At 40.0% G+C, this 23,097-nt stretch overlaps 1 protein-coding gene across 1 annotated transcript in view; it reads right to left on the bottom strand.

Moving 5' to 3' along the window:
• Window positions 1–304: 304 nt before the first annotated feature.
• ZCCHC24 (zinc finger CCHC-type containing 24) overlaps window positions 305–23,097 on the bottom strand; it is a 124,088-nt gene continuing 101,295 nt past the window's right edge. Inside the window, exons 3-4 of the mRNA XM_052798682.1 lie at window positions 17,414–17,578; window positions 305–7,018 (exon numbers count right to left, since the gene is read on the bottom strand). Coding sequence (XP_052654642.1) covers window positions 6,905–7,018; window positions 17,414–17,578 — 279 coding nt within the window. The 3' untranslated portion in view covers window positions 305–6,904. The remainder of the gene's footprint in view (window positions 7,019–17,413; window positions 17,579–23,097) is intronic.

Below are 23,097 nucleotides of genomic sequence, written 5' to 3'. Positions count from 1 at the left end.
TGCTAGACAATACCAGGCTGTTAAAAACTAAGAGCTGATACCATCAGCCCAAGTTGTTCCACCAGCAGAGGAGACTTTGGGTGAAGCGCTCTTGCACAGGATGTGACCAGGCTTGTTGCAGTTTAGGAACTTGGCTGCAGTGCAGAAACTCTTCTTCACATGGTCTGGGTCATGGTTATGCTGGGGCAGGTTTGCACTGCAGACACCAGGCTGTGGCTGGCCAGTCCCTAACTGGGAACCCAATGCAGCTGGTAGTAAAACTTCAAAAGAAGGAACGTTCAAGAAAACCATACCACTCTCTTGCTGTTTTTTGCAGTACTTTAATACAGCATTAAAATGCTAGAATACTAGAGGAAAGCTGTATACTATCCAGCAAATAAGGCACATGTCGGAATGCCATTTTATGGACAATCCACAACAGAGGTTTTACAGTCTCTTTAGCAACGCAGTCACCAGATGAGCAAGCTGTCATCTTGATTGCTGAAGCAGAACTGGTACCTCTGAGGCCTTTGTCCATAGGTTTTGTTTGTTTTAGCTGTACAATTTTATTAACAGTTACAGAAAAAGAAATTATACAAATAGCCAGCTGAATCTGACAAGGTCAGTGGGTACAGCTAAACAAATGTAATAATAATTAGGTTAATTTTTTTAAAGCTGAAGAAATTCATAAGATACAGTGTTAGTTTTAGCACTAGTACACAAGGCAGTGAGTGCTGTACTAAATAACCTTTTAAAGGAAACAAGAATCCAGTACAGGGTTGGGCAGACCTCCCATTTTAGCATGGTAAAATATCAAACTAAAAACCCAATCCTTCATAATATAATCACACTACATGAAATGTAAAGTGTAAAAATGCTTCAATACGTGCACATGCATATTCTATATTGCTATGAGTTCTAATTAAAATAAACATAAACCTCTACAATAATCTACTTCAATCCTTTTCTCTTACATCCTTTGATTGATATTATTGCTGTAGCCGATACTGCATAGCTGAGCTCACAGTCTGCAAAGAGTTGTGAAAGTCAAGTTGTCAAACAGTGTCCCAACCAACTCTCTTCCCCTCTGGTTATGGGAAAGGAAAGAACCACCATTTGAAACCCAACGCTTGTGCTTCAGAGTTTCTGAAAGCTGAGTCTCTAGGGTGCTTTCAGCATCTTCTGTGTCTCTCACAAGGCCATAAAGTGACAGTATACTGTTATTTGCTCCTCACTTGCTATATGTCTAGTGATAGCTTTTTCTAGCAATCCTTCCCCAAATACACATAAATAAACTGTATAAGCATTTTCATATAAGTCTAAGCACTTGAATAATATATTGGTTACTTAATACTGATATTTTCATCCAAGGATAACAAAAAACAATATGGCTTAAAGAATTGCAAGGTTTTTTGTCAGAATTATGTACCAACTTTCATATAATATTTTATGTAGACAATATTTCCTTCTTAATGTAGTTCTGTTGCATACTTTATACAGACAAAAGCATTGTAAAAAAAAAAAAAAAAGTAAATTACTTCCATAAATATTTTCTTGAGGATACATCCTTAGTTCTGCAAAATACTTAAGAAAACTCTTACCTCCGTTAGTATCCTAGTTGAGAGGAAGGCCCTTCTGAAAGCTTCCAAATTGTAAAAACTTTCCCCCAAAAACAAACAATACTTTTTTAAAAAGGCCCTCAAATATATACAAAAAAGTTACTGCAAAGAGTTTCCAGATAACAATTCAGTATTACAAGAAATATTTGTAACCATTCAAAAATTTTAACATCTAAAAAGGTTTCCAAAATACACACATAGTATTAAAAAAAAATTGAAAGAAACTCTATGTCAAGTATAACTCAAGATAAATACACATCTGCAAGTAAAACTGTAAAATACTTCATACAGGGGTAAACATTTATATCAATCATCTATAGCTAGTAACTGCACACGATTGTCCCTTTGAAATTCATCCTAGAAACACAAACCATCATCCCTATATCTAAGATCTCGAACAGCCCTCTGAGCACGTCAGCAAACTGAATGGACAGCAGTGGTTTTGCAGATAGGAAAGAGATACAGGTTGAAGCCCAATCAGGAATGGAGTGATATCTTAAAGAATGATTTTTGTATGGGGATAGTTCATCACATTTAAAAATATGTTGGCAAAGGCAAGTGGAAAATGTATGTCAATTCACTTAACTTGAAAAACACATGTTGATGATTTATTGCATACTGTTCAGTGGGTAACTCTTAGGATCCATACCAGGAAAAAAAAAACAACCAAACCTCTGCATGACTGCAGGACAAAGAGAACTAATCTATGAAGTCTGACATTTCCAAAAGCTCTTAACTTTTAAGTAGTTTTATTTTTGGAATAGCTGCTAGAGCATCACAGGTACGCAACCCATGTATAATCTAAATATCATGTTATACAGAAAGGTAAAATGTAGAGAATACTTCTTGATATAAGGCTTCTCTCAGACATAGGTAACTTCACATTTTTAGTTTACAAACTAAGTCCCATATAATGGGGAACTTCAAAATACACCTGTTTTCAGAAATAATATATACTCTTGTGTATTTATCTGAAATTAAAAAGCAACTTTGAGACAATAAGGCCTCAAAGTTTGCTTGTGTGGCATCATTTTACGTCTATGGTAGCAGCAGTAGAAACTGGCTAAAATGGGGCCATTCTTTAAACTACAGGGATTTTGCTTCATCGCCATTAAATGAAGTATTTGTAACAACCTCATTGGAGCCGCATCAAGTTAAAGCAGCTAAAAACGTACACCACACATTTCAAATCACTGATACTTTTCTCCAGAGCAGTTCCAATGCTAAGGACAAATTCCATGTGAAATGTTCCGACCAACTGAGGAAACAAAATGTGTTTAGTTTTGGGGTTTTTTTTAAAAGAAATAAAGTTTAAAAATCCCAAAAGGGGGAGTAAAGAAAAAAAAACGTGTGCACTGGCTGGATTAGTAGACAGGCAACAGCAAGCATCTGAAGTTAAATATCCAGTTTGCCAAATAAATGCACAGAGCCAAATTTGTCTCAGGTACACCCCTAAAGAATACTCGATTTAGGGAGGCCTGTATTGATTTAAAACTCTTCTTACTGATGCTTGCTTTGCTTCTGGGAAGACTGTCTAAAAATGCATTCAAGGATTACTAGCTGATGTTCTAAACGCAGAGCTGGTTAAAGAGAACATCAGAAAGAAATAAGAAAAACCTAAGAGGTAAATCAACTCATCCTCTTTCCAGTCAAAAATCTGAGTTTTTAAGGTTTTTCCAATTTGGAAAGAGTTAGTTAGGTCTATAGGTGAATTACCTTTGGTGGGGAAAAAAGAGAAGAAATCTACATTTTGTAATCAATCTTTTTTTTTTTTCTTTTTTTTTGAAATAAAAATTCAGAAATTTCCCTCCTGTGCCATTAACTAAAAGCCAATGGTCACAAGCTGTTTTACATTACTTATGTGGATGTATTTTTCCAGCAACCCACAAAATATATACAGATGAGCATGGAGTAAACGCCCAGGGTTGACTGCTACAATCCTATGAGCAAACCTCATACAGGGAGGGACAGAGGAACACTCCCCTTGTGTGAGCTTGGCACTGTCATCTTCCCCAGGCACCACCTCGTTAGGGAAACGAGGTTTCAGCCCTGCGCAGCGAGGGCAGAAAAGAAGGGGATGCCCCCACACAGCTTGGGAGAAGCAGGAGTTCAGCCCCACGGCTGCAGGGGAGAGAGGGTTGTGGCTGCTCCCCAGGGACTGCGGGTCATTCTCCTTCCTCACCCCACTTTTGGCAGGGATGGCAAGGCAAGCAGGCTACTTCCAGCCCTGGGGTGCCCAGGGCCTGATCACATCCACATCCTGCACTGGGATGGATTTGCAGTCTCTTGAGTTAGGCAGTACAAATTACAGCAGTGTTGCTTCTTGCTTTTCCACACATTTTGTTCTCCATCTGCTTTTCCCCAACATGAGTGCAGGAGAGAATATGTTCTCCTCCTCTTTTTCAAATATGCTAAATATTACTTGAATACCTTATATGTCTGCTGCTTGGGAAAATATCAATGATATAAATATTGAATTCTCATAAGTATGCTCTTAAGAATTATTATTCTACACCTATAGACATCAACTGTTAAAGCTGATCACGTGTATTTTCAGTACAACCTAAAAACCCATAAACTAAAGGCATTGCCATGCAGCACTGAATCTGGATAAACAATTTTTAACAGGGCACTGCCATGAAAATAGCAACAATTGCATATAATGTTCTCTTTTAGCTGGCCTTTGTTCAGAACCTGGTGGTGTGCTGTATATTGATGTAGCTATATCAAAGGATGTGCTATTTTACTGATCTAGTGGTTATCATAAGATGGAATATTATTTCAATGCAGAAAAAAAATGGTTGATAGCAACATCTTAGTTTCAGGGAAAAAATAAAACAACATTTCCCCTTCTCTTCATCTAAGGGTTTTTTTCTACATGTCCTTTAGCTGGATGTGAAGCATCAAGGTGACCTTTTTCCTTTTTTTTTTTTTTTTTTTTTAGTTCAGGTACTATTAAGTGCTCAAGAGGAAAAATAGATCTGGTTTAGTATGCAGCTCTTTTAAAATTACTTGTGCTTGAAACAAACTACGGAGATTAATACTAGAGGACAAGCTTTGAAAATCCACCCCTAGATCTGCCTGTGTATTTTCTTATTCTTATTTGTATGGGCAGTTTAGTATCTTTGTTTAGAGAATTTGTCTCTAAGCTAATTTCGGAGTCTGTGCAAAGTGTGTTTCCGTTTGAAAATGCTAAAACTGCATATCTTCGCTGAGGCAACTGAACTGTTATTAGTGTTAACTTTCAGTAACATTATTTTCAGCTCTTTTAGTCGATGGAATTGCCAACTGGGCAAAACTAGTTTCGAAGTGGTTAATTTAGTTAATACTATTTTAGCATTACATAGCACTTTTCATCCAGTGATGTCAAAACACTTACAGATATTAAGTAAGCCTCACAACTCTCCTGTGAGGTAGGAATACTGAAGTATTATTATCCCCATTTTGCAGTGGAGGAAACTGAGGTCCAAAAGGATCTTGTAACTTGCCGCAGATCAGGGAGCTAATGGAAGGGCTGTGGTCAGAAGACAGGAGTCCCAATGTTTATCCGCTGCTCTGACCAGTAGGCTGGGTCACTTGGGCTACCCATAAATAATGAAGTTTGCAAGATACATACATGACACTACCACCAGAATAAGCAGAAACAATTTTGCTGTGCTTATAGTAAAGCAGGGAAATGGCAAAAGTTTCACCCTAGAGCAAATTTGCAGAGCTTCACATTTCCTATACAAATGCTTACTGTAAGTTTTCCATTTGCTTTACAAGAGCTTGACTGTACATACTGGTAACATCCTGCTATCACTTGGCATAAAACCCCCTCTGTCTTAACATTATGGAATCCTCAAAACAAATTTAATTCACATCAAGTTATTTAGGATTTAAAGTATTTCCACTAAGTATCATTCATACAAATCAATCTCTCTAAAGGAAGCTTCATAAAAATCGAAACTGTTGATTAAAAAAACCCCAAACAAACATTATCCCTGTAACTTTTAGTGAATGCTGCAAGTGAATTGCTTGTTGTGTCCTTTTGCCAATGTACTCTTACGTAGACATACAAACAGGATACTGTCTTGAGGTACTTTCAGTTCATGACATTTCCCAATCCCTGATGAGATACTTCTTTGCAGCAGGATGCCCCTGCACAAAGTTATACCTGAAATGGGGTAATGAAATATTAACTTCTACATTTCTCCTCAGGTATGCAGGTACTTCAGGAAGACATAAAGAGGGAAGGTTATATAGAGTGTTCCCCATGCCTCAAAACACCCTTATGGCTAACAAGTTTTATATTATAACAAATTTGTACAGTAGAAAACAGGACATAAAAATATTTCCAGAAAGTGGCTTTAAAACTATTATAAATAGTAAGTTTGGCTAATCTTTCAATTAAGGGTTTTGGGGACAGTTTTAAGTATTCTTATCCCCCCTTATTCACAGTAAATTTAGTGTGCTTGTCGCCTAATGAACAACCCATACACATACAGGGACCATTTCAGCGGGATTATATGACAAGAGAAGGATCTGTTAGCCACACAAGCAAGCCAATTTTGTCTCCTCCAAAAAACTCTTGGAATCCTTCCTGATGCTCTGGGTCCCATTATGGCATTCCCTTTCTACCCAACCCACACCCTCAAACAATTTTTCACTTTTTTTGCCACATCTTGCAAAAATGATTTTGTCTAAGCCCTGCCCAAGCGATGGTAACATATAGGAAAAGTCCAAGAAATCAGCAGCACAAAGCTCTCAGACTTTCTAAAACTGGGAAAACAATAATTTTCCTTCTTTTATGCTGTGGCTTGTTTCATCTTCCTTTGTCTTGTCATATAATAGGAATAACGTTCGTGTTGTGGGCAAGTGCTTGCAATTAGTGGCCCCGCAGTAACTTAACCACTGCAAAAGCCATACTTATAACATATATTCCTTGTGAATATTAAACCTTGCCTATTGAATAGTACTTCATTTCACCTGGCCATGATATAGGGTCTGTGTAAACAATCGGTAGAACCTGCAACTGTGGTTCTGTTGTGAACACTATCAGTAACGCTTTATATATGTGTGTGTACATATATATATAAATTTACATATATATGTATGTATACAAATCATAGTCCTGTAAATACCTGCTGCATGTGTGCACATGCACAGGAGAAATGTTACATTCTATTAATGGTAAGGCATATTATTAGATAGGCAATATTGGCAATTATTTTAGCTTTTATCTTGATTTGTTGTGTTGCTGTTGATAGCGTGCTGCCAGAGGATCTTTAAGGATGATGGGGACGGGAAGAGGCCACTTTGAAGGTTTATTGCACACGGCGGCAGTAGTAGCCCAAAACTTTGCACTTCTCACACAGATGCTGGGGATGTTCTTTGCTCTGATCTGAAACATCCAGGCCGTCTGGCTTTTCCAGGGGTCTCTGCAGTGAAGGGAAGGAAATCAGATTAGATCCAAGGTTTTGTCACTGTTACTCTTTATTATGCATGTGAAGCCTACTTTTATGCTTAACTGATCTTTCTCCTAGTAATTATAAAGGTACTGTATTTCTGTCCTGAAGGGATGAAACTTTTTTTTGAGCTCTGCATTGGTTCAGAGTGGCCTCAATACTTAATGTCATTCTTCTTCATAATGGTGGTGCTAACTTTGTTGTAGACAAATTACTAAAAGACTTAATTGGGGACTATATTTATAAAAGCAGTAACACAGAAGAGTTTGTTCTCTTGGCTCCAGTAACTGAGATGTCCCAAAGGCATTAACACCTCAAGGATGGGAGTCCCATTACCCGGCAACGCCAGCAGGGGTTACCAATGTTAGGATTAGCTGCTACAACAAGAAAACTGTCTTAACCACGCAGAGATATTACATAGCTAAATGAGGTTTTCCCAATACTCAGTCCCATATTTCTGAGGCTGAAATTTTTGAAGTAGAGCAGCTGCAAAGCTATTAATTAAAAAAACCCACCAAACCAACCAAACCAAATCACCCTACCTCACAACGCAACCCTTTGACCTGAACCTGAGTAATAAATTGACTATGTATTTTTAATAATATTTGTGAAATCATAGGATTGGAAGTATATTTGGCTAAACAAGGGAATGAAACCGCTTTGCTTTTAGTAGATCTTTGTTCTTTAATTTTCCATGACATGTAAAGGGTTTCACAATCATTCTGCAAATAAAATACCCATGTTAAATATTGCAGTAAGGTTAAGTGTTTGGAAAGTCTACTAGGTAGAGAGGTGCCAGAGATGTGAGGTAGAACATCATAAAGTGCACCATTTGTTTGAAAAAACAAACAAGGTTTCCTAACCCATAATTTCTGTTTTTGTGAAATCTACCTGAAAGACTATTTCATCGCACAGTGCCTTCTCATGAAGACAGCAGTTGGTTGTTCTATGGGACTGTGGTAGAGACAGCATGTGGTGTGAAACCTGAAAACAAGCCATAAGCTTCTCACTCTTCTCACAGGGATACTAGATTCTTGCTTATCTCTTCAAGATGTGATTCTTGGAGCAGGGGGTGGATAAATATAAATATAAATTACAAAGTTAAGGCCATTTATCTTTTCATGCCTTTGCTAAATCCTAAAGACTTTCCTTTATCTGTAAAATCTTAAAGTACACCTGATCATCTAAGTTTTCATTTATAAGTTCTTCATTCCAAAGCCATCCACTTGAGACCCTGAGGATAGGAAGAACAGAGACATTCAAAGCTGGTTTTTTTGGCTATGTAACACTGCAAGAACAGCTCATAATCCAGAGAATAGAAGGGTTTCTCAGCTCTCTGAATAGCTAAAATGAGACAAAATATATTCTATTATCCTGAACAAGGGATGTCTGCAAATTCTTGCTTGGTCGTATTGGATTATAAGTGCAACACTTATTATATTGCACGGCTAGTAAAAACAATATATGGGAGTAATTCAGCAGTGATTGCCAATGGTTTGTTACTGATTCAATGTTCTTACCCAGATATTGCCTGAAGTTTTGTCTGTCCTGGCCCACATATTATATGTCTTTGAGTCTAACTTCATTTACAATTTAATTGCAAATTGGATTCCCTGTATCAGATAGAGGATAAGGAAAGTAGATGGACACCTCATCTCCTCTACATCCTTTAACCTCCCCCTGCAACCCCACTGAGCTTTGAATGACTTGTTGGAAGTCAGTATGTTAGGATTTGAGATCAGAACCAGCAATCCTGTTTCTAGGCTTGCAACCAAACCACGGGTGCAGGCAGTGCTTCTGCCACAACACAGACAAGTTGAATAAGTTTATTTGGTCAGAAAAACTGCCCTTCTGTCTTTTCTATCACTTATTCCACCAACACCTGTCCACAAATTTTCTTCAAGAATTTGCGTTACATAAATGTAGTCAAACATGATGCTCAGGTTCAGGAGTCCCAAGAGTTAATTTATGCTCCTCAACAGCAAATTTGAGAGTTTTGAAATGCTACACTTAAAACAGGCTATTCGACTCAGCTCTGATTGCTTCTACATGCTAGCTGTGCTCTGATTAAGAGAAAAAATACAGCAGTTATCATGTTTATTGATATAAGCCAGATTTTTTTTAATACGCAAGGCTTTGGGAATAATTTTTCCTGGAAATAGTGCAAAGGACATTGGGAATGCCTTGAAGCGCCAAGAGTTTTTGGACAGTTTTCAGAAACAATAGCTCTCCGTGGTTTGCTTTCCCCCTGTGTTGATGGAGCTCAGCTTTTTGGCCTGCAAAGCATTTTGATTTCAGAAATGTTATTGTTACCAGCATGTTACGACACAGAGGCTGGGGAGAGAGGGGTTACGAACGCAGGAAAGCAGGTTGCCAAGGGCCAGCTGGAAGGAGCGGCACAGAGCAGAGCCTGGACTATGTTCCTGGTGAGGCAGTGGAGGGCTGAGGCTTCAAAACTGGTAGTGTGCTTGCGTGGTTTGTGTCCCAAAACCACTTCAGTCCAACTTTTGCATAAAATGAAGTCCCAGCTTATCTCCATTTGCTGTTTTCTCTTCATGGGTTTCTTGTAAGGCAAAAAACCCCCTTCAAACACCCTGAGAAGCAACCGTTCTTGTCCTGCTGCTATTTGACTGTTACTAATTGCGGAGGACTTTAAAGTAATAACCTTACATCCTTGCGACCTTTCTTACACCATGTTAAAAGGGTGGGATGTTAGACAGCCAAAGAGCTGTGTGTCCGTCAAGGTTGGATTTCCTTGGCACAGGCTTACCTTGGACAATTCTCACCAGCTTTGGCATGGTGGAAGCAGAGGGGAAGGAGAAGATGCTGGCTCAAGAGGGGTGCGGCAGGGTCGGGCTGCTGCATACTGTGTATTAGTTTCAGGGATTGCCTGAATTATGCAGAAGATCCAAATAGCTGAGGAGGCTGCAAGAGTCCTGTGCTGCTGCTGAGAGGCTGGTAGCATGAAAACTCAGCCATGCATTTGGAGAGAGTGTGGAGAAGGGGACAGGCTATTTGGCTGAAAAAATAATTCCTTTCCTTAGAAAGAGGTGAAATGGAGCTTGTAAACCAACAGAAAATCCTGCTATGTTTCTCTGGGAAAGGTATGCTTTTTTCTATTAAATGGAGAGTTTAAATATAATACTTCAATTTTCATTGTCTTTTTTTAAATGCAAGCATCCAGGATTTGGCAGTCCATATTTTCAGTAAAAACTACAGGGGTGGGCACTCTTACATTCTTAATTTTTGTGCGTCTTTCTTTAATTTTCTCCTGGTAGTTGCCGGGTGGAAATAATCTTTTGCAGCTCCACCAGGAAAGCATTTAGCAGTGGCTAAAGCTGTTGCCTCAGGGGAATGAAGCTGAAATAAATTTAAATTTATATAGAAATTCCTGTCCTGAAAATTAACTTTTGATTGTGAACTATTGCTGTCCCAGTCTACATGTACTGCATGAACTCTGCATTCCCCACAAGTCAGTTAAAAACCCCACACCCTCAAAACAAAAAGCTCACCCTTATGAAGTGTTAGATATCAGACAAAGCATCACTAAGACATCCTTGAGGAAAATTGCTTCCACTAAGCAGCAGAATGGAATAATGTGGCTGCTTATGTTTGTATTTAGAAGACTGAATTTTTTTTTTTTGCTGTAGAATGGAACAACTTGATCGCACCACTGATGGATAAAGGATTGCATCAAAATTCAAATGTAAAACACTTATAATTTTCTGGACTTATTACTTCAAGTCTTAATGGAGCAAATGAGATGATTAAATGGCAGATTAGATATGTGAATAGGAACAGATTCTATAACTATAGCTGGCAGGATAATTGTTAGGTTAACAGTCTTAAGGAGCCATAGCTAGCTATGCTTCCCTCAAGACACACATACTATCATGAATTTGTAAATTTTTAGTCCAATAAAAAATTATGCACTGGGGAAAAAGGATGAAATGCAATGTGCATTCTTGAGCAACAGACCCTCTGCTTTTTTCTCTGCCTGGGGGCAACAGGGACATTAATGAGGCCCTCAATTGTCGCTGTAGATCTGAGAGACAGTGATAAGAAGGCTGCAGATTAGAGGCATGATGTTCAGAGAGAGCAAGCAGCCTCTGTCAGCAGCATGCCTGTGGGACAGGCCAGCTAGGAATGAATGATAACCATGTGAGTTAAATGGTGAAAATCTCTTTTTAGAGTTCAGAGAAGCAGCAGTCTGGGGTGATCTGTATTCCCACTGCTGGAGCACACAAGTATAGGCATGCTGGGGAGGGTTTATTAAATCTAAAGAGTCAAAAGATCATACCTGTAGATCTGAAACTGTTGAAAAGTTTATTGGGCTTGAGTGATCAGATCCATCCCTCCCCATACTGAGAGAAGAAAGGTGGCTGTGGATGCACCCAGGTATGGGAATTATGGAACCACTGCATTGCCCATGGAAATAATAGCTTGGATATCATGAAGAATGTATTTACATACCAAATTATTTCCAGTCCAACAGTAAATTCCTGAGAGCTGGAAGAAAATAGTGTCCAAGAGGACAAGTCGGTCACCAGATGGCTGGTTCTGCACCAGTGCAACAGCTGTCATCACAAACAGCACTGGAGTTAGCCACAAAGTCAGAGAAGAAGCCTTGATAAGAGGCCAGCCAGGAAGCAACCACAGGCGCAGATGTTGCTGCTATAGCGGGCAGGGGAAGAAAACGAGAATTCAAAGCTTGGCATCCGGGCTGTTATAGTGCCAAGAATGCCAGTGAATGGCTATAAGGACTGGCTCCATTGCTGGAGCAGCGTAAGAAGGAGCATAAAGAACTACAAAATCCAAATTCCTTGGAAGAATAAGAGGTAGGTTTAAGTCCCATCTGAGATGTCTCTTTATGTTTAGAGTAGCTAAAATAACTACCCAGGAAACTACTTTTGGAATAGCCATAGAGCAGCTTTGTCAGGGTAGTTCTTTGGTCTTCTATGCCTCAATAAGCCTTGAGCTCAACAGGCCTCCAATTTTTGCCCCATGTCCTGTGAATTCCTGTAAGCACTCTCATGGGGAGGTTTACCACTTGAGAGACATGGTGGAAACGCAAAAGAAGGAACAGCAAAATGGCAAAAAGAGTGGCACAATCCAGTCATGAAAACAAAAATGCATGCAGAGCTTCCTTGGGATGAGGAGCAGTTTTGCAGCTCAGGTGCAAGAGCCGCCAGATTCCCTGCTCTGTGGATGAGTTGGGGAATGAATGGCAGCAGCCTTGTTATCAGGCTCTTTTACTTCTTGTAATACATGCTCCACCATCTCTCTTAAACACAGATTTAGAGCTGTATTTATAGAGCACTCTGAAGTATATACACAGCTGTAAAATTGCTGAGAAGACTTTTCCTGCCCCAGAGAGATTAAAAGCTCATTCTCACAGATAGTGTATGTGGAGTAAGAGCACAGGGCTGAATTGAGACATTCCTTGTGGGGAATTGGCACAGGATCGTTTCCTGGAGTGAAACAAGCCTCCAGGAACAAAGAGCAGGTGGCAGGGAAGTGTGGCTGCTCTCCTCTCCAGGGACCCACTAACAAAAGGTATGCATAGGAAATCAAGATTTGAGCATAGCTGCACAAGCTATTCACAGACCCAGCATATGTGCTTGAATGGCTACCCCTGAGCTATCCAGAGTACGGATTATCATCTTCAGTACTCTAATATTATTGCCTGAGCCAGTTACATGGGAGTACTCAGGCACAAACCATCCCTTGTGAGACAATGTGAACAAGCCCTACAGGACTGAAAAGTCCATAGATTGAGGAAAGCAACTAGGGAAGATGAAATACAGAGATGGAGACGAGGACTGGAGAAAAGGGCAAGCCTGGCAATTGAGTAAACTCCTAATTCACTGCAATGAATATAAAGAAATCTTGAAATAAGGATTTCTTTTTTTTTCTCCTAAACTGGACAAAAGCATCCTGATCTCCAATATTCAGGGTGATGTAGCCAGGCTTGGTGGCCCATGTGGTTGTATTTCAGCTATTGAATAGACTCTACAGAGGTTGATCTATTTGGTGAGAAACTGGAGGAATGCAGAGATACTTGGCCATGCCAGAGGATTGCAAAGTAAGCTCAGAGGTGGTTGCTGTGTCTTGTCTATAACCACACCTTCCTGTAAGTGTCCTCTACTGCCTAGGATCAGATGTGGAACAGCGGGGGTTGATTTGACCTGCTATGAGTTTTCATGCTGTATATACTATTGTGAATGGAGACTTTTTATAAAATGCCCTCACCAGGGAAATATGGCACCTGACTCTATTTAGACATAGTCTGAGTTGTTTGCAGTTAAGTAATTTTTGTAGTTTTGGAGGGTCTTGTAACTTGACATAAGGATACCATGAGGAACCAACAGTGATTTTCATCTGCTGATAAAATGACCATTAATTTTTTTATAAAGTTCAAGATACCTTTTTATCTGTTAGGTGGCAAGGAGTAAGAAAAGGAGATGATGAATTCTAACACATTGTGGAGAAGAAATATTGACAAGATTGTTTGGAAGTAGCAATCATTTATTTCACTAGAGGTTAATACTGTCTGAGCTTGAATGGAGGTCAAACTTCTCCTGTCTGGCCAGTTCATCTGGGTGTTTTTAAATTGAAAAAAAAAAAAATCCAATTATGGATTACTTGTAATATGATCACATCACATAGTGTGGTGACTTTGCAGTGAAAGAACAGGCACACAAAACAGTAACATTGATTTCTTTTTCTTGAAAGGAGCTAAAATGGCACAAGAGAAACATGGCTTCTAGAGAGAGGCAGCATCTTTTCTTAGATGAGTTGTTTAAGTTGGAAAAACTGTCTAATGGAAGATTCAGATGAGAGTGAAAATACTCTGATCCCATATAATAAAGGCAGTAGGAGCACATAATTAGCTGAGGACATCCACTAAAGCACTGGGGGAGGGGGGGGGAGTGATTGCTAAAAACTTCTAGAAGTGCATAGGAACTCAAACATGAATGAGGACTCTCCTATGGTAGGTGCCAACAAAGTAATCAAAATCTAAAGAGTAAATAGGAAATATATACAGAAAATGTTAAGGTGGTGTAGCACTGCTAATTAAAAAAAACCTACTAAAACAATCTGATGTGCACAAGATTTTTTTTGTGCTTTAACTCTCAAATTAGAAATATTGGACTTTTAATTAAATATCTTTCACTGTGCTTTTACAAAAGATAGTCATTAGTTTAAGACTACTTGTGGCTGAGTAGAGCATATTTTCCAAAATGGTGCAGAATAACACCACACAGATAAAAGTTGATAAATGTTTAGAGAGAGTCTGGTGTGGAGCTGGATGCTTGGATAAAAACATGTATGTGTTAGCAAACGCTAGGCTCTGTCAAGAAGCAGTGCTGACCTCATGCAGCCTGTTAGCTCTCCTTTGCTGCTGGTTCTGTGCATCAACTGAGGCTGTTTTCTTTACTGTCTGGCTATTGTCAGAAGCAGCACAGGGCACCTCTGGAAGAATGAAAAAGACTAAAAAGAATAATTATAGTAACACAGAAATAGAAGCAGACGGAGGTGAGGCAGTAACAACAGCATGTAAAGTCTTTCGACTCGAGGTTGTAAGTTCAAATTTTGGGAAAGAGCACTAGTGACTGGCTGCAAGTTATTTATATCTGGAAGCCTAGTTGAAATGCACTCTTGTCTTGATGATCTCAAATAGCTGCAATACCTACTGTGGTGCGACATGAACACATGGATAGATAAGAAGAGCAAAGCTCTTCCGCATCCTGAGTTATGGTGTCCTTAGGGAATGGCATGGAAACATAGTGATGGGGGTCAGCTGTGGAAACCTGCACTGCACATGCTGTGATTATTCCCTGGAAAACACCATGTATATGGTTCCAAGGCAAGCAAAGCTTACGGAAGCACTGTAGACTGCAACCCTTCCACAGCGTGTCTTTGAATTTAGTACTACTATGCAGATCAGACTCCTCTAGCCCTGCCACAAGGGGCAGCTCTGCCCAAGGAACTACCTGTAAACCTTCTTTACTACAAAATGTACATATTCCCAAGTCTACAATGCCTCTTGTATAGTGTGGATGGGATACCTCTTGAGTGATTTCTTGTGATCCTTTGAACAGTAACATAAATGATGGAAAGAATTTAGAACAACAAGGTAAATATTTATAAACTTGTGTTATAAGTCAATGGTCTTGTAATTTCTCTCACCTTCAAGACTGTACTTCCATGCGTGGCATAAATGACTTCATTGCTCAGCCTGGATTTTGGTGCAGTTGTCTATACAAGCTGTGTAACCAGAGGCAAGGAACTAGAGACCTTGGAAACTTTGAGATTGTCTCAGGTAAGTTAGTGAAAGAAAATTGCTTAGCTTTCCTTTCATATATATGCTTCCACAAAAAAAGAGATCCTTGCTTTTTCTCACTTGCAATATAGTCTGCAGTCACAGTTTTGTCAGGGAAATTAGACTGCAGTTTCTAAAGATGACCTCTTGTTTTCAGGTTTGGAATCAGAGTGGCTTAGCCCAGAGAAAGGGGAATGGATTACATCATTTCAACTGGCCAACAGAAACAAAGATATGCACGGGCTCAGCCAGGGAATTGTACAAGTTCATCATAAAGTATAAAAATTCCCATGATAGAAAGAAAGGATGATGTCTCATAGTGAAGTATGTCAAGTTTAAACCAAGGCTTCTGCCACAGGTGTGGCAGGCTTCAAATACTACATTTTAACTGCACTTCATATTGCTTCAAGGTACTAGCAATCCTAAATCAATATTTTGGCTTCATATTGGAATGCAACGTTGCTGTAGACACTGAGCCAAATCTTGCCCTTAGTATTAGATGAAGATGCACGTGTGTACAAGAGGAGGAAATAGAGTTGATTTGATATTCCTTTGTGGGATAAAGCTTAATAAACTTATTTGTATCTCCTCTTCCTGCTCGTTGAGATGAACTTCAGTATTCCTTTGTCTATTCATCATAATAAAGTCACAGTATCCTTCTTCAGGATTTTTTTTTCCTGACACTGTCCCCTCCAAAATATCATGAGATAGTATGAAGTGTTCCTTATGAGCCCATGGAAAGAGCTTTTTATAGGAATTTTGCAAGCACTTAAGTAACTAATGAGACACCTAAGGCTCCTGATGGAATTTCCTTTGCTCCCATTGCAAGTACATCCAAATGATCTGTCTATGGTTTGAGCAGTCTCTTTGAGTGGGCAGCAGGTAACTTGACCCATGCAAAGCTCTATTTATTACTGAGATTCATCTAGGATGAATTGCACCTGAGGCAAATCACGCCTTCCAAACTCTTTTAAAATAATTCTTACCTTTTCCACCCACAATAATTTTCTGTGATATTGTGAAATCCCCCTCAAATTTTTCCATGATGGACAAATTTATTTTTCATGGGGTTGTCAAAAGTGACTTTCTGCATGAAAATTCAGCTTTGACAGCCAGTCTGTAGCCTGGTTTGTCAGGGAAACAAGGGGTATAAGCTCATGCAGTTGGTCTGTCTGTCTCCCACTAAAGACCGCTGAGCTGGTTGACTGCTTGTGACATATTCTTGTGGGATACAAGCAGGAACTGACAGTCAGTTTTCCCATCATGAGCTGGAAATGCAGGAAATTACCTCAAGGGATAGATGCAACTGCAACCTGCAGGGAGCAGGAAAGAAGGTTGTGTGTACCATGTGCCCTGTGGCTGACAGGATGGCAGATACAGCTTTCCTAGCAGAGCTACTTCTTAGATTTGACCCTTTCAGCTTAATAAAAGGCTTTCTCTTGAAGTTCTTTGCTTGGGCTTGACTTGGTATTATGAAAACCGAGAAACCTCTCTTTAACAAGGCTGTCTTGCTTTACTGTTATTAACCAAAGAATTCTGTAGGCAGGAGTCATCTTAGTATTGTTCTCTTTTATCACTAATCTTTATGAACAGACATAGTCCCTTGACCAGATCCAATCTTATTTCAACAGGCGAAAAAAGTAGTACACATGGGAAATAACTCCACTGACACCAGTGGAATGAAATGTTAAATTGGTGTAAATAGGAAAAGAATCAGAAGAACTAGGAGGCCCATTGCTACTGCTGAACTTGTTTTACTACATCTCAGATTATAAAGCCACACAGTCTGTTTCTATAATAAAGGCAGGTAAAGACTTTGTTTTGGAGGTATTTTTACTGAAAGATGGGACATTCAAATTTTGCAACTCTGATGACATCAGTCCAGACTTCCAGGACTGAGAACAGGGGCTCATCTGAGAAACAACTTTTTGTGGCATGTTGTAGTCCACATCGAGTCCTGTTTAGGCACTACCCATGCTTTACAAAGTTAAGAGCATTCCTAGTTCCAAGTCTGTATGCCAGCAGGTCTTCACTTCTCCTACCTGTTTGTGAGGATAAACATTAATGTGGCACTTGATACATTCTTGTCCCATGTTAGCCCAGGAGTTTCCACTCATCCATTTTCTCTTGCACTTAGGGCACTTATATTCACCGAAGCAGCGTTTCTTGCCCTGGTATGGAGTCAGGCCTTCTCCTTTTGGACGAGCCTACGAAACAAAGGGAAGGAGCAATGAATGACCAAAAAGGGGTGTGTGGGAGTAGTAGAAAAAAGTAATGGTTTTTTAATTAGGAAACTTTGGGCAAAAGATAGTGGAGGCAGACATGAAGGTCATATCCCCTTAGTGAAGAGTGCATGTGTTGAAGCCACAGTTTAACAGTTCTGAGAGTTACTTTTGTAAGAAGTATTCAAAAGTTCAAGAAAACTTGTAACACTTCTGACACTGAACGTTGTATTTAGAAACAGGCCTGTGAGCTTTTTGCAATGAACAGTTTTAATATCCATTTCATTATGATAAGATCATCTCTATTGAGTATATATTGCTATTATATATAGCATCTGGAGAAGTAGCTCACTAGTAAAGAACTATATTTCTCAACTAGATCGTTGTCTATTCCCCACTAGAACCTATCATTAAGAAAACTTTTTATAATTCAGCTTTGCACAACCTCTAAACAATGAAATACTGGCAATTCATTAGTATGTGGATACGCATTATTTTATGAGTGCGCACAAACTGGGATTGAGTATGAAGGAAAGACGTGGTTTTGACTAGTGGAAATCATTCATTTCATGAATTTCATTTGGTTTCTTGCTCTTGGTAATGGGTTTCACCGATTTCTACATTTCGAAGGAAATAGGAAGAGATTTTCAAATAGACTATTGTGACATCTAAATGTTAAATGTCCCCTAAAGAAAGCCTTTTTAGCTTGGGAAGCTAGTAGAGTAGACAATGACCTTATGCAAATATTGTTTTTATTTTTTCTAAATACACTCACTAAAACTGTGTGTTGTACTCAACAAAAATATAGTAAGCTATGTAATATGCTAATATGGTAAGGTGAAGATGAGACTATTGCATACAGCTGTCCTGAAGGTAGCTGTAAAGATGAAGCCATTTTCCCAGAGTCTCTAGCAGGTGTTGAAATACTGCCCATGTATTCACTGTATTTTGTTTATTGTTGCCTAGAGGGAGATACTTTGCCTCTATAGTGGCAGAATGGTACGATCACCTATCAAAGGATTCTTTGTCATTTATTTATATGTCATGCCTCTGCAGATTTTGTTTTTTTTTTTTTTTTTTTTTTTTAAAGGTTCCCAGATGAAGTTTACAAAAGTTAAATGACCCATCATGCTGGGAAAGGGTTTGTTTTTGTTTCGGGAGCTTGTACAATTTCTCAGTGTGTAGGTCCAAATTGTTTTCTATGTGAAAACACGGGTTGAAAAAGCAGGTGGTTGGCAGAAGACCTGAGCTTGGCAGGAGCTCTGAGATTCAAGCTCCCATGGCTGATGGAGATGGTGTATGCTGTGTTACCTCCAGGGTCGCACATGGGAGCAAGAGGGAAAGGAACATTGAGTGCACTCCCCACTGCAAGCTGGCAGGCGGAAGAGGAGCAACAGGACCCCAAACCTACTCTGGCCTCTCTTCCCCGCCCCCCCCCCCCCCCGTGTCAGTAAACAACATTCTCTATTTTTCATGCTTATTCCTCAGCATAACAATATTCTTCTTTAAAAGATCAGATGCAGTAGCAACCTCCGTTACAAATAGGCAAACGTCTATAATAATTTGCTTCATGACACTCAATCTGACAAGCCACTATAAATATTCTCTTGCTCATAGCAAAGATGAAGCTGACACTAGGACACATATATTTACAGAAGTATTGCACAGAAGAAAAAAAAATTCATTGGTATAATGAGAAACATTTGGACTTCCATAACTAAATGAGTGCTGGCAGGCACCCAGAGTGTAATCCTCTGATCCATGGTGTCCCTTGATAAGGATGGGAGATTGAAATTGAATGTAGGGCAGGAAAAAGTCAACTTAGGGAGACATCCTTATTCTGGACACTTAATTTGGCTCTGCCTCTGAGGAATTTGTAGCACAACTGAAGTCAGTGTAAGAAGGAGCCAAATTCTCTCTTCATTTAGAAATTCTCATGGAATTGAATAGGAACCCTGTGTACAGAGAGCTCCCATGATTGAGAGACGTTCCCCCTCTTCATGAGGCATCACAGATTGCTTTATTTGTAGTTTCAATTGGGGCTATGCTATTGAACAGAAGATGAGTTCTTTCTGATTCTCAGTTTCAGTTGCATTCTACTTAAACTCCTCCTGCAGTCAGACCTGGAAATGCAGCTTCATTGCCCCTACAAAAAAGCAGTCCTTTCAGAAAACATGCAGGTCACAGAGTGCATTATTTCCAAAAGTAATAGCACTGACTTTGGAGACAGAGTGTGTCTGAGAAGTCTTGTAAATGTTTACAAACAGTATTTAAACATAACACTCCCACTGCAGTATGTTAAGCCAGCCATGAAGAGCATTTAAACATCAGACTCCCACAGCAATATGTTGCGCTAGCCACAATTCACAGACAGAGGAAACTTTCTGAGATGGCCACTTTGAGGGGGCTGATAACTGTAGGTTTCTCCAGGTGATCTGACTTCAGACATGCCAATGCCCTGAAATGCTTTGCCCTCACAAAGGCACAGGAGGGCACTGAAGATGCTAGTCGGTGAAGTCCTCTGTGTGTACAGCTGGGCATCAGAAATGGAGGCTTTCCAAATTAGAAGCTACTTTTAAAAGTTGGCTTCTACAACTTGCTCAGTAAATCGGAAGCAGAACCAGGAAAAGAACGTAGGAGCCCTGACTCTGGCGGTAATTTCCTGTTATAATTGCTAGACTAAACTTCTGATTTATTTTTATTTTAACTTTTCGGCTGTCACAGCTCCCTCCTCAGTCAGTGACTTTAATTAGTTTACTGGCAAAGCTACAACACTCTCTGTAGGTGTTTTGCTATTCTGCTTTATGGATGTTTATACTTTGCCCTAACAGATATTACTTTCCTTCACATATCTTCAGCTTCCCAAACCATGCCCCACAGGGAATTTGGATTCTCAAACAAACAAGCTCATTTTCTCTAGTGAGAAACATCATTAGGAAGCACTGACAGCAGCGAAGGCAACTCTCCAACTCCCTCCACCCTTCAGGTCCAAACAAAACAGAAATTTGACAGTATTTGGTGGAAGGCAAAACCTGAGTGAGATACACTAATGGCCTGAGAGGTCTGAGTCTGGGTGGTTTTGGTGTGGGGGTTTTTTATGTGTGTGTGTGGCTTTTGGGTTTTTTTGTGTGTGTGTGTCTGTGGCTTCAGCAGCAGCACAGTTGAATTGCATAAACATTTCCAAGAAACAGCCTGCTCCTTGGCGCAGAAGCAGCCAGCCCTGCCCAGCAGGGTGCTCGAGCACCCGGTCACTCTGTGACAGAGGTGTCTCAGCCCTCATCCAGCTGGAGGGCAAGAACTGTTTTCACCAAAGGTTTTTCTTAACTAAGTGCCAAAAAAGAGCAAGAAGATACATTTTTGTCTTTTGGTATTAACCTTAAGACTTCTACTTTACAAAATGTGGGATTTACCTTGTTTAACCATTAACCTCTTATTCCCTCCGCACCCTGGCTTGATTTGAATGGTGTTTAATAATAAACCTTGGTTGGTGTTCAGGTCCTACAATTCCCTCACTGAGCATTACCTTTTCTTACTCTTTCTGCAGATAGGGATTTATTTATGTTCCAAGTTAACCTGGCAAACTTGGCCCTTATTCATAATGGCAAAATATTTTTTTGTTGCCATGTTAACGTGTGTTGGTAACATTGCCTTTAGGCCCAGGTAGTCTTTGGCCAGGTTTCTACCCTTGGTTGTTAAAGCTTGGTGGAACTCTGTCTTACCATTGAAATAATATTCAAACTACATTACAAACTGTAATGTGAACAAGGTTTTTATGTTTTCAGCATTCTTTTTGTCTGGGGAGTTGACAATTTTATGCTTTAAATTCTGATTTGACAGGCTTACTCTGTAAAACCAAAGCTCCCAGCATTTCTCCTGCTATGCGACTGTATGGCTTTCCAACAGCTATATGCATCTTCATTCAGACATTTCAAAGATGATTTAATGCAGCTAGGACAGGTAGGCCTTTGGGGATCATCAAAACTAATCAGATTTTTCTAGAAGGACTGGAAACTAGCCATTACTTGAAATATGTCTCAACGCCCAGATCTAGGCCTACACAACAGATTCTTTGTGCTGCTTTGACTTTGGGAATCAGCAGGGGATTTGCAGAAGGAAGAGCCTTCCTTCCCTGAGGTACCCCTGGGGTGGGAGCTGTGGCGTCCCAGAGCCCCTTCCCTCCTCGTGGCCCTCAGGCACAAACTGAAGCCAGTCTTGGACTGGCGGTGTTAGTGCTGAGGCTGAAGGGGACTCCCTCTGGCCTTGAATTTGGGAAGCAGCACAGATTCTGCGAAAGCCCTCACTGGGCCCTCTGTTCACTAGCAGTTAGCCAAATGAAAGGGCCTTGCCCTCTGATTCATGAGACAGCGATACATCACCTTGGTCTTCCAGACGAACGCTAAGGCAAAGGAGATCATCACTGCAGGTTTACCTAGTGCATAGCCAGTGCATGTTTGCCTTGGCTAGATCCAACGTACATATAAAGCCAGTATTTTTTTTGTGTGGCACAGCAATGAAAATGACATCGATATTCCATCTTTCACTGACACCCAGCTGCCTCTATTTTTCATCCTCTTCCTTTCTTCAGCCAAAACCACAAATTGGCCATTATAAGATTCTAGAAGTGTTTAAGTTGAGCTTTTCTGCTGGTAACCAGCCAGCCAAGCTCTCTCTCAACCTATTGGATTGTGCATCTCATGGAGGAATCTGCCAAATCACTTGGCAGTGACAGACATAATAAAGGACTCTTTGCTTTCCCTAGACAATTCTCTCAAAGTATCAGTTTGCAGAGTCAGCAAAACCAAAACACCCCCCCCACACACACCCCCCGCACTCTCATGCCCTCCTTAAAACTAGATTAATTATAAGCAACAAGGAGTAGAGAGTTCCCTCAAAAGTGAAATGCAGAGGAAGAATTTATTTAACACTCTTCTTCCCCTCATCTTCCCCCAAGTTTGTGTTACATAGTTGAAAGGCATACAGCACAGGTCAGCATGACACCGGTAGGTGGATGCCCTTCCTAGAAGAACTCTGTAAGGGTCTGCTTATAAGGATGCTTCATCAAATAAAGCAGAAAACCAATAATAGCAAATGACAGCTTGATGCACTGATTGGCTCCTAAGCAGTTTGTGGGAGTGGGAGGGCTGGAATTGTATTTTGAAATGTGAGCCCTCCAACACTCTCAATTGTAAGTCAGCACAACTAGGAGATGGCTTTAAAAAAACGTAGCACTCATTTTGTGCGACTGTACATGCATAGTTTTGAGAAAGATGAAATGATGGTGATAAAGCATTCCCAAAATGTTCAATTAGTAAAGGAAAAAGAAAGTATTAGGACTGCTTTGGCATATTGGATGTCCTGGCATTCTAGTCCTGACTCTGCAGCAAGTTGTAGAGTATTGGGAAATTCATGGAAGTCCTCTGATCTTTCTCAGCTCTGTGTAGGCTGTGTAGAGAATGAGGACACACTTGCATGCTTATGCCAAAATGGCACATAAAAGGGAATCC

Source organism: Harpia harpyja, chromosome 10, assembly GCF_026419915.1.
Source record: "Harpia harpyja isolate bHarHar1 chromosome 10, bHarHar1 primary haplotype, whole genome shotgun sequence".
Lineage (NCBI taxonomy): Eukaryota > Metazoa > Chordata > Aves > Accipitriformes > Accipitridae > Harpia > Harpia harpyja.
Note: the sequence above shows the minus strand (reverse complement) of the source record. Positions and strands in the feature narration are given on the sequence as shown.